Source organism: Mesoplodon bidens (assembly GCF_964165515.1).
Source record: "Mesoplodon bidens genome assembly, chromosome: 5".
Taxonomy (NCBI): Eukaryota; Metazoa; Chordata; class Mammalia; order Artiodactyla; family Ziphiidae; genus Mesoplodon; species Mesoplodon bidens.
In genome coordinates, this window is record NC_138161.1 from 137585033 (window position 1) to 137598237 (window position 13205).

The 13205-nt window shown below is 39.1% G+C and overlaps 1 protein-coding gene across 2 annotated transcripts in view; it reads left to right on the forward strand.

Moving 5' to 3' along the window:
- Nucleotides 1–13205, forward strand: part of GK5 (glycerol kinase 5) — an 85694-nt gene that overhangs the window by 11735 nt on the left and 60754 nt on the right. For both annotated transcript variants that reach the window (XM_081234140.1, XM_081234139.1), the window contains exon 3: nt 182–257. In XM_081234140.1, the coding sequence (XP_081090266.1) occupies nt 182–257 (76 nt within the window). The remainder of the gene's footprint in view (nt 1–181; nt 258–13205) is intronic.

The following is a 13205-nucleotide window of genomic DNA, read 5'->3' on the forward strand; positions in this document are numbered from 1 at the left end:
AAAAGATACTAGAAAATCATCCTGGTAATGCTTTATTTATTAGCTCCAATTGTGTTATTAAAATGCTAAACCCAGTTGTTTTTCTTAAAGATTATATTAAATGATTTCTTTTCCATATGATAATATTATAAAGAAAAACTTCCTGGGCTTTTAAATGTATCATTTCTATCTTTATTTTTAGCTGCAGGACTACAGATGAATCAAATTGTCGGTCTTGGCATCTCAACACAGAGAGCAACTTTTATTACGTGGGACAAGTAAGTGCATTGTGCAATAAGAACTCTAATGCTAGGTTCATACCACGGTGAACACATTGCTGAGAAACCTGTTTGGGTAGTTTTAAATTTGTGAAGTAAGAACAGTTTTGCTTGGTTAAGAGGGATGAAAGTGGACCTACTTTCTGGCTTAATTAAATATGCTCGCTGCCAACATTTTTCTCAACGGTGAAAAACTGAAACCATTTCCACTAATATCAGGAACAAGACAATGTTGCCCACTCTCACCACTATTATTCAACATAGTTTTGGAAGTTTTAGCCACAGCAATCAGAGAGGAAAAAGAAATAAAAGGAATCCAAATTGGAAAAGAAGAAGTAAAGCTGTCACTGTCTGCAGATGACATGATACTATACATAGAGAATCCAAAAGATGCTACCAGAAAACTACGAGAGCTAATCAATGAATTTGGTAAAGTAGCAGGATACAAAATTAATGCACAGATATCTCTTGCATTCCTATACACTAATGATGAAAAACCTGAAAGAGAAATTAAGGAAACACTTGCATGTACCATTGCAACAAAAATAATAAAATACCTAGGAATAAACCTACCTAAGGAGAAAAAAGACCTCTATGCAGAAAACTATAAGACACTGATGAAAGAAATTAAAGATGATACAAACAGATGGAGAGATATACCATGTTCTTGGATTGGAAGAATCAACATTGTGAAAATGACTCTACTACCTAAAGCAATCTACAGATTCAATGCAACCCCTATCAAACTACCACTGGCATTTTTCACAGAACTAGAACCAAAAATTTCACAATTTATATGGAAACACAAAAGACCCCGAAGCCAAAACAATCTTGAGAATGAAAAATGGAGCTGGAGGAATCAGGCTCCCTGACTACAGACTATACTACAAAGCTATAGTAATCAAGACAGTATGGTACTGGCACAAAAACAGAAATATAGATCAATGGAACAGGATAGAAAGCCCAGAGATAAACCCACGCACATATGGTCACCTTATTTTTGATAAAGGAGGCAAGAATATACAATGGAGAAAGGACAGTCTCTTCAATAAGTGGTGCTGGGAAAACTGGACTGCTATATATAAAAGAATGAAATTAGGGTTTCCCTGGTGGCTGAAGGTTGAGAGTCCACCTGCCGATGCAGGGGACACGGGTTCGTGCCCTGGTCCAGGAAGATCCCACGTGCCGCAGAGCGGCTGGGCCCGTGAGCCACGGCTGCTGCGCCTGTGCATCTGGAGCCTATGCTCCGCAACAGGAGAGGCCACAGCAGTGAGAGGCCTGCATACTGCAAAAAAACAAAAACAACAAAAAAATGAAATTAGAACACTCCCTAACACCATACACAGAAATGAACTCAAAATGGATTAAAGACCTAAATGTAAGGCCAGACACTATAAATGTAAGGCAGAACACTCTGTGACATAAATCACAGCCACATCCTTTCTGACCCACCTCCTAGAGAAATGGAAATAAAAACAAAAATAAACAAATGGGATCTAATGAAACTTAAAAGCTTTTGCACAGCAAAGGAAACTATAAACAAGGCAAAAAGACAACCTTCAGAATGGGAGAAAATATTTGCAAATGAAGCAACTGACAAAGGATTAATCTCCAAAATTTACAAGCAGCTCATGCAGGTAAATATCAAAAAAAAAACAAAAAAACAACCCAATCCAAAAATGGGCAGAAGACCTAAATAGACATTTCTCCAAAGAAGATATACAGATTGCCAACAAAGTCATGAAAGGATGCTCAACATCACTAATCATTAGAGAAATGCAAATCAAAACTACAATGAGGTATCACCTCACACCAGTCAGAATGGCTATCATCAAAAAACCTACAAACAATAAATTCTGGAGAGTGTGTGGAGAAAAGGGAACCCTTCTGCACTGTTGGTGGGAATGTAAATTGATACAGCCACTATGGAGAACAGTATGGAGGTTCCTTAAAAAACTAAAAATAGAACTACCATATGACCCAGCAATCCCACTACTGGGCATATACCCTGAAAAAAACCATAATTCAAAAAGAGTCATGTACCACAATGTTCATTGCAGCTCTACTTACAATAGCCAGGACATGGAAGCCACCTAAGTGTCCATTGACAGATGAATGGATAAAGAAGATGTGGCACATATATACAATGGAATATTACTCAGCCATGAAAAGAAACGAATTGAGTTATTTGTGGTGAGGTGGATGGACCTAGAGTCTGTCATACAGTGTGAAGTAAGTCAAAAAGGGAAAAACAAATACCATATGCCACCACATATATATGGAATCTAAAAAAATATATGTTCTGAAGAACCTTGGGACAGGACAGGAATAAAGACGCAGACTTAGAGAATGGACTTGAGGACATGGGGAGGGGGAAGGGTAAGCTGGGACGAAGTGAGAGAGTGGCATGGACATATATACACTACCAAATGTAAAATAGATAGCTAGTGGGAAGCAGCCGCATAGCACAGGGAGATCAGCTCAGTACTTCGTGACCACCCAGAAGGGTGGGATAGGGAGTGTGGGAGGGAGATGCAAGAGGGAGGAGATATGGGTATATATGTAGATGTATAGCTGATTCACTTTGTTATAAAGCAGAAACTAACACACCATTGTAAAACAGTTATATTCCAATGAAGATGTTAAAAAAAAAAAGCTTGCTGCATGTCAGCTGGGCCTAACTTATATAAAGTAATAGTAGTAAAGACTGTTGCTTTCATTAAAATTCAAATAAGCATGGATTGAAGATCTGTAAAATTAGTTTATACCTAAAAAGATTCAGGAGAACCTGACAAATTTCAGAAACACAAGACTATATAATATGATTTATATTTTCAGTCTACTCCAAATTTAATACTGAAGTACCTACAGCATATGAGGTATGTATGGATTAAACACAATAATAATACCATAATGGCTACCATATAGTGATTACCTGTGATACTTCCTTCAGGTTCCAGTATCCTTACAACAAACCTGTTATTTAGTTGTTAAGTGTATTTTTACAGAGAAAGAAACTGAGACTCAGAGAAATAAGGAAGTTATTCAAGGTCACTCAGTTAATAAATCAAGCCAAGATTCCAAATTATCTTTTTGATCCCAAAGAATATGCTCTTTCCACTACCCCCATATTGCGTTCAACAGGTGTTTCTTGTCTTAAAAACAATAACAACAGAAATGCTGTAAAATGTTTCTCTGTTACAAAGCCCTAGATTCCAAAGGGCACCTTGAGCTTGGGGCAGTGGGGAAGAAAAGTGGTGGATGTAGGGGGTAAGGGTGAATTCATGCAGACTTGGCCTTTAATTCAGTGTTAGGAAAGCGGAAGAAATTTAAATTTTCCAGTATTTGACTGGGTGGGATCAAGATGGTGGAGTAGGTAGACCCTGAGCTCACCTCCCCCCACAAACACATCAAGACTACAACGACATATAGAGCAGCTCTCTCTGAGAACAGCCTAAAGACTAGCAGAATGGCTCTTCTACAACCAAGGTTATTAAGGAAAGTGGAGTCTGGTAGGAAGGAAGGAGAAGTGATCTAATCGGGACCCACACCCCTAGTGAGTGGACCAGAAGAGGAGGGGATATCCTAGGCTTGGGCATCCTCCCTAAGGGTCAAGGGGTTTGAGCCCCATATTGGGCATCCTAGCCCTGAGGTCAAGCACAAGGAAGATAAGCCCACTTGGTTTGAAAACCAGTGGGGCTTATCATAGAGCCATAGAAACTGAGACTCCAGTTTTGAAGAGTGTACACAGACTTGCCTGCTCCCAGTCCCAGTGCAGAAGCAGCAGATTGAAAACAACTCATGCTCTGTCCGTCCTTCCAGGAGTGCCCCAGCACACCTCCCAGCCCAAACTGGGCTCCTGCTCCAGCCCCACCTGCTCTAGTGCTGTTCCCAACCAAGGCAGTAACAACCATTGCATCAGGGAGAAGCTGAGCTAGCTCACATTTGCAGCTCTCCAGCCCCTCGGGCCCCAGCCCTGCCTCTGACCAAAGTGGAGACCGCTATCACACTTGGGAGAAGTGGCACTAGCTCAGATTTGCAACTCCAGCCCCTTTGGCTCTGGGCCTGCTCTAAGCCTGGGAGAAGCCCCAGCTCACACCTGGCTCCAGTTCTAACTCTTCCTACTCTAGCCCCATGCCCTGCTAAGGTGGCAGCTGCCAGTGCACCCCAGGTGAAGACATGGTTAGTGCTCACTTCAGGTCCAGCTCTCCCACCAAAACCACTGGGCACATGCAGAATGCATGGGGATGCTCCCACACAAGGACATGCCTTTAAGACTGGGATAGGTAACTGTTTCACCTAATTTCATAGAGACAAAAAGAGAAAGTCAAACAAAGAAGACAAATGACTATGTTCCAAACAAAAGAATAAGTAGAAACCCCAGAAAAAAAAAAACCCTAATGAAACAGAGGTAAGTAATTTACTTGATAAAGAACTTAAAGCAATAGTAATAACAATGCTCACTGAACTCGGGAAAAGAATAGAGGAACACAGTAAGAACTTTAACAAAGAACTAGAAAATATAAAAAGAACCAATCAGAGCTGAAGAATACAATAATTGAAATGAAAAATTCACTAGACGGAATTACCAGCAGATTAGGTAATACAGAGGAATGCATAAGTGACCTGGAAGACAAAATAGTGGAAATCACATGATCAGAACAGCAAAAAGAAAAGAAACTTTTTTTAAGTATAGTTTAAGGGATCTGTAGGATAACATCAAGCATACTAATATTCACATTATAGGGGTCCCAGAAGGAGATGAGAGAAAGGGGCAGAAAACATATTTGATGAGATTATGGCTGAACCCTAACCTGAAGAAGGAAACAGATACCCAGGTCCAGAAGCACAGAGAGTCCCAAACAAGATGAACCCAAACAGACCCACATGAAGACATATCATAATTGAAATGGCAAATGTTAAAGAGAGAATTCTAAAGGCAGTAAGAGAAAAACAAAGAGTCACATACAAAGGAACTCCTATAAGGCTACCAGCTGATTTTTCAGCAGAAACTTTGCAGGCCAAAAGGGAGTGGCACGATATACTTAAAGTGCTGAAAAGGAAAAACCTACAACCTAGGATACTCTACCCAACAAAGTCAAAGTGTTTCCCAGACAAGCAAAAACTAAGAGTTCATCACTACTAAACTGGCCTTACAAGAAGTGTTAAAGGGTCTTCTTTAAGTGAAAAAGAAAGACCTATAACAAAAAATAAGAAAATATTTATTTGAAGGAAAGAAATCTCACTGGTATATGTAAATATATTGTAAAGGCACTTGATCAACCACTTAAGTAAGCTACTATGAAAGTTAAAAGACAAAATTGTAAAATCAACCATTAATCAACTATAACTACAATAAACAGTTAAGGGATATTCATAAAAATGTAAACTATGACACCAAAACATAAAATGTTGGGGGGGGGCTTAGTAAAAAAAAGTAGGGCTTTTAGAATGTGTTTGAACTTAAATGACTATCATTCTAAAACAAGTAGATATATTTATATATATGAACCTGATGATAACTGCAAATCAAAAACCTACAGTAGATACACAAAAAGCAAAGAGAAAGGAACCCAAACATAATACTTAAAAAGTTATCAAACCCAAAGAGAAGAGATTAAAAGAAGAAAACAACAAAGAAATACAAAAACAACCAGAAAACAAGTAACAAAATGTCAGTAGATACATACCTATTAATCATCACTTCTAATGTAAATAGACTAAATGCTCCAATCAAAAGACATAGCGTAGCTGATTAGATTCAAAAACCAAGATCCATGTATATGCTGCCTACAGGACACTCACTTCAGAGCTAAAGACACACCCATTGATATTGAAGGGATTAAAAAAGATATTTCATGCAAATGGAAATGAAAAGCTGGGGTAGCAGTACTCATATCAGACAAAATAGACTTTAAAACAAAATCTATAACAAAAGACAATTTAAGACATTAAATAATGATAAAGGGGTCAATCCAAGAAGAGGATATTAGACTTGTTAACATGTATGCACCCAATATATAAAGTAAATATTAACAGACATGAAGAAATTGATAGTAATACAATAATAATAGGGGATTTTAATTACCCCAATCACATTAATGAATAGATCATCCAGACAGAAAATCAATAAGGAAACATTGGCTTTAAATGACATTTTAGACCAGATGGACTTAATAGATATCTGTAGAATATTACATTCTAAACCAGCAGAATACACATTCTTCTCAAGTGCACATGGAACATTCTCCAGGATAGATCACATGCTAGGCCACAAAAGAAGTCTCAGTAAATTTACAAAGATTGAAATTAAATCCAGCATCTTTTCTGACCACAGCAGTGTGAAACTAGAAATCAATAGTAAGAAGAAAACTGGTAAAAACACAAACAAGTGGAGACTGAAAACATACAATAAAAAAGCCATTAGGTCAACAAAGAAATTAAAGAAGAAGTCAAAAAATACCTTGGGATGAATGAAAATAGAAACACAACGTCCAAAATCTATGGGACACAACAAAAACATTTCTAAGAGGGCAGTTTATAGTAATAGAAGCCTATCTCAAGAAAAAAGAAAAATCTCAAATAAACAACCTAACTTTCCCTCTAAAGGAATTAGAAAAAGAAGAACAAGCAAAGTCCAAAGTCAGTAGAAGGAAAAAAATAATAAAGATCAGAGTGGAAATAAATAAAAGAGACCAAAAAACAACAGAAAAGATAAATGAAACTAAGAGCTGTGTTTTTGAAAAGATAAACAAAATTGATAAACTTTAGCCAGACTCATTAAGAAAAAGAGAGAGTGCTCAAATTTAAAACATAAGTAATGAAAGAGAAGTTACAACTGATAGAAGTTACAAATGATATCACAGAAATACAATCATAAGAGAATAATGCAAAGAGTAATTTGCTAACAAATTGGACAACCTAGAATAAGTGGATAAATTCCGAGAAACATACAGTTTTCCAAGACTGAATCGGGAAGAAACAGAAAATCTGAATAGATTGATTATTAGTATTGAAATTGAATCAGTAATCAAAAGACTCCCAACACACAAAAGTCTGGGACTGGATGACTTCACAGGGGAATTCTACCAAACATTTAAAGAAGCGTTAATATGTATGCTTCTCAAACTGTTTAAAAAAATTAAAGAGGTGGACTTCCCTGGTGGCGCAGTGGTTAAGAATCCACCTGCCAATGCAGGGGACATGGTTTTAGCCCTGGTCCAGGAAGATCCCACATGCCACAGAGCAACTAAGCCTGTGCACCACAACTACTGAGCCTGCGTCTAGAGCCTGCGAGCCACAACTACTGAGCCTGTGTGCCACAACGACTGAAGCCCACGTGCCTAGAGCCTGTGCTCTGCAACAAGAGAAGCCACCACAATGAAAAGCCCATGCACCGCAACGAAGAGTAGCCCCTGCTCGCTGCAACTAGAGAAAGTCTGCGTGCAGCAATGAAGACCCAATGCAGCCATAAATAAATGAATAAACAAACAGACAAACAAATAAATAAATAGAGGAGAGAACACTTCCCACCTCATTCTATGAGGCCAGCATTACCCTGATACCAAAATCAGATAAAGATACTACCAAAAAAATTCACAGGCCCATATAGCTGATGAAATAGATGTAAGAATCCTCAACAAAATATTAGCAAACCAAATTCAACAATATGTAAAAAGGATCATACATCATGATCAAGTGGGATTTATTCCTGGGATGTGAGGATGGTTCAATATCTGCAAGTCAATTAACATGATACACCACAGATACACCACATTAACATAACCAAGGATAAAAATCACATGATCATCTCAATAGATGCAGAAAAAACATTTGGCAAAATTCAATATCCATTCGTGATAAAAACTGTCAACAAAGTTGGCATAAAAGGAACAAACCTCAACATAATAAAGGCCATCTGACAAACCCACAGCTGGCATCATACTCAGTGGTGAAAAGCTGGAAGTATTTCCTTTAAGATCAGGAACAAGATGAGGATGCCCACTCTTCCCACTTCTACTTAATACAGTATTGGAAGTCCTAGCCATGGCAATCAGACAAGAAAAAGAAATAAAAGACATTCAAATTGAAAGGGAAGAAGTAAAACTACCACTGTTTGCAGATGACATGATACTATATAAGGAAAACGTTTGACTCCACCAAAAAAAACTACTAGAATAAACAAATTTAGTAAAGTTGCAGGATACAAGATTAATATAAAGAAATTTGTTGCATTTCTGTACACTAATAACAAAAGAAATGAGTCCCATTTATAAATCAAAAAGAATAAAATATCTAGGAATAAATTTAATGAAGGAGGTGAAAGACACATACTCTGAAACCTATAAGACATAGATGAAGGAAATTGAAGAAGATAGAAATAAATGGAAATATATCCCATGTTCATGGGTTAGGAGAATTAGCATTATTAAAATATCCATACTACCCAAAGCAATCTACAGATCTAATGCAATACCTATCAAAATACCCATGACATTTTCACAGAACTAGAACAAATAATCCTAAAATTGGTATGGAACCACAAAAGACCCTGAATAGTAAAGCAGTCTTGAGAAAAAAGCACAAGGTTGGAGGTATCTCTGCTCTCTGACTTCAGACTATACTACAGAGCTAAAGTAATCAAAACAGTGTGGTATCAGCACAAAAACAGATACATAGATCAGTGGAACAGAATAGAGAGCCCAGAAATAAACCCACGCACACATGGTCAATTAATCTATGGCAAAGGAGGCAAGAATATATAATTTTTAAAAAAGACTTCAATAAGTGGTATTGGGAGAACTGGACCAGCTACACATAAAAGAATGAAATTAGAACATTTTCTCACACTATTTACAAAAATAAACTCAAGATGAATTAAAGACCTAAGTGTAAGACCTGAAATCATAAAACTAGAAGAAAACATAGGTACTACACTTTTTTTTTTTTTTTTTTGCGGTATGCGGGCCTCTCACTGTTGTGGTCTCTCCCGTTGCGGAGCACAGGCTCCGGATGCGCAGGCTCAGCGGCCATGGCTCACAGGCCCAGCCGCTCCGCGGCATGTGGGATCTTCCCGTACCGGGGCACGAACCCATGTCCCCTGCATCGGCAGGCGGACTCTCAACCACTGCGCCACCAGGGAAGCCCGGTACTACACTTTTTGACATTGGTCATAGCTATATTTCTTTGGCTTTATCTCCTTAGGCAAGGGGAATAAAAGCAAAAATAAACAAATGGGACATAATCAAACTCAAAAGCTCTTGTACAGCAAAGGAAACCATCAACAAAACAAAAAGTGAACCTACCAAATGGGAGAAGATATTTGCAAATGATACATCTGGTAAGGGTTTACTATCCAAAATATATAAAGAACTCATACAACCCAATATGAAAAAAAAAGCCAACCCAATTTAAAAAGGGCAGAGAATCTGAACAGACATTTTTCCAAAGAAGACATACAGATGGCCAAAAGACACATGAAAAGATGCTCAACATCACTTATCATCAGGGAAATACGTTTCAGAACCACAATGAGATATCACCTCATACCTATTAGAATGGCTATTATCAAAAAGAAAAAAAATAACAAATGTTGGCAAGGATGTGGAGAAAAGGGAACCCTTGTGCACTGTTGGTGGGAATGTAAATTGGTGCAGCCACTATGGAAATCAGTATGGAAGTCCCTCAAGAAATTAAAAATAGAACTACCATATGATTTAGCTGTTCCACTCCTGGGTATTTATCTGATGAAAACACTAATTTGAAAAGATATATTCACCTCAGTGTTTATAGCAGCATTATTTACAATGGCCAAGACATGGAAGCAACCTAAGTGTCCATCAATAGATAGAAGGATAAAGAAGATGTGTTATATATATAGAAACATAGGACTATATATATGTGTGTGTGTATATATATATATATATAGGACTATTACTCAGCCATAAAAAAGGATGAAATTTTGCCATTTGCAACAACATGGATGGACTTGGAGGGTATTATGCTTGGTGAAATAAGTCAGACAGAGAAAGATAAATACTGCGTTTCACTTAATATGCAGAACAAATGAAACATATACAAACAAATGCACAAATATAACAAAACAGAAACAGGCTTACCAATACTGAGAACAAACTAGTGGTTACCAGAGGGGAGAGGTGTCAGGGTTGGGCCAAGATAGGTGAAGGAGATGAAGTGCTACAAAATACCAGGTGTAAAATAAATAGGTTACAAGGATGTTATGTACAGCACAGGGGATATAGACAATATTTTATATCTTTCTATGGCATATATTTTATAAAAAATTGAATTACTATGTTGTACACCCAAAACTAATATAATATTGTAAGCCAACTATACTTCAGTTTAAAAAATTAGTTTAATTTAAAAAATTAGGGCCTCCCTGGTGGCGCAGTGGTTGAGAGTCCGCCTGCCGATGCAGGGGATACGGGTTCGTGCCCCGGTCTGGGAGGATCCCATATGCCGTGGAGCGGCTGGGCCCGTGAGCCATGGCCGCTGGGCCTGCGCATCCGGAGCCTGTGCTCCGCAACGGGAGAGGCCACGGCAGTGAGAGGCCCGCATACCGCAAAAAGAAAAAAAAAAAAAAAAAAAAAAAAAAAAAAAATTAACTTACCACTATTTCTGGTCTTGATGTTTGGGAGGACGTGAAAGAAATTATAGAGAATATAAGAGGAGGAATGAGCTAGGTGGTGATGAGGGTGCATAGAAGGAAACATGATGAAGTGTTTGGTTTGGGACATGTGAATATGGAGATATCCCACAGGTTTAGGCAGGCATGGCTCGTTTCCTCCAGAGAGGTACTCTTCCTTTTTCTTGTTTTGTTTTGTTTTGTTGTTGTGTTGTGTTTTGTTTTTTTTTTGGCTACACCGTGGGACGTATGGGACCTTAGTGCCCCAACCAGGGATGGAACCCAAACCCCGTGCATTGGAAGCACAGAGTCTTAACAACTGGACCACCAGGGATGTCGCTAGGTACTCTTTTTTTTTTTTCAGCTGCATTGGGTCTTTGTTGCTGTGCACAGGCTTTCTCTAGTTGTGGCGAGTGGGGGCTGCTCTTTGTTGCAGTGCGCGGGCTTCTCATTGCAGTGGCTTTTCTTGTTGTGGAGCTCAGGCTCTGGGCATGTGGGCTTCAGTAGTTGTAGCATGCAGGCTCAGTAGTTGTGGCACACGGGCTCAGTAGTTGTGGTGCATGAGCTCAGTTGGTGTGGGATCTTCCTGGACCAGGGATTGAATCCGTGTCCCCTGCAGAGGCAGGTGTTCTTTTTTTTTTTTTTTTTTTTTGCGGCACGCGGACCTCTCACTGTTGTGGCCTCTCCCATTGCAGAACACAGGCTCCGGATGCGCAGGCTCAGCGGCCATGGCTCATGGGCCCAGCTGCTCCGCGGCATGTGGGATCCTCCCGGACTGGGGCACGAACCCGTGTCCCCTGCATCGGCAGGCGGACTCTCAACCACTGCGCCACCAGGGAAGCCCGGCAGGTGGATTCTTAACCACTGCACCACCAGGGAAGTCCTCTTGCTCATTGTTGAGAGAAAAAGAGAGACAGATTTGACCCTGTGGAACAACCTATTGTTCATCCAGCCCCAGCCAGTGCCTCCTCTTCCCAGCTCATTGTTTTTTCCTCCAGCATCCATGGTGCATTCTGTCATCATGGCCGTAGAAACTTTGTTTTCCTTAGAGTTGCTGTTAGGATGTCTAAAACTTTGAACTTTCTTTTTTTTTTTTTTTTTTTTTGCGGTATGCGGGCCTCTCACTGTTGTGGCCTCTCACGGGCTTCTCACTGTTGTGGCCTCTCCCGTTGTGGAGCACAGGCTCTGGACGCGCAGGCTCAGTGGCCATGGCTAACGGGCCCAGCTGCTCCGCAGCATGTGGGATCTTCCCGGGCCAGGGCATGAACCTGTGTCCCCTGCATTGGCAGGTGGACTCTCAACCACTGTGCCACCAGGGAAGCCTTGAACTTTCTTTTTATTTTTCTCCTCATTCCCCACACCTCTCAGATGCCAGAAAGCTCTTTTTGTTTGTTTGTTTTTATTTCTATTACTCTAGGAGGTGGGTCAAAAAGATCTTGCTGTGATTTATGTCAAAGAGTGTTCTTCCTATGTTTTCCTCTAAGAGTTTTATAGTGTCCGGTCTTACATTTAGGTCTTTAATCCATTTTCAGTTTACTTTTGTGTATGGTGTTAGGGAGTGTTCTAATTTCATTCTTTTACATGTACCTGTCCAGTTTTCCCAGCACCACTTATTGAAGAGACTCTTTTCTCCATTGTATATCCCTGCCTCCTTTGTCATAGATTAGTTGATCATAGATGCATGGCTTTATCTCTGGACTTTTTATCCTGTTCCTTTGATCTATATTTCTGGTTTTGTGCCAGTACCATATTGTTTTGATTACTGTAACTTTGTAGTATGGTCTGAAGTCAGCGAGTCTGACTCCTCCAAGTCCGTTGTTTTCCCTCAAGATTGCTTAGGCTATTCAAGGTCTTTTGTGTCTTCACACAAATTTTAAGATTTTTTTGTTCTAGTTCTGTAAAAAATGCCATTGGTAATTTGATAGGGATTGCACTGATTCTGTAGATTGCTTTGGGTAGTATAGTCATTTTCACAATACTGATTCTTCCAATCCAAGAACATGGTATATCTCTCCATCTGTTTGTGTCATCTTTGATTTCTTTCATCAGTGTCTTTTGATTTTCTGAGTACAGATCTTTTACCTCCTTAGGTAGGTTTATTCCTAGGTGTTTTATTCTTTTTGTTGCAATGGTGAATGAGATTGTTTCCTTAATTTCTCTTTCTGATCTTTCATTCTTGGTGTATAGGAATGCAAGAGATTTGTGTGCATTAATTTTGCATCCTGCAACTTTACCAAATTCATTGATTAGCTCTAGCAGTTTTCTGGTGGCATCTTTAGGATTTTCTATGTATAGTATCA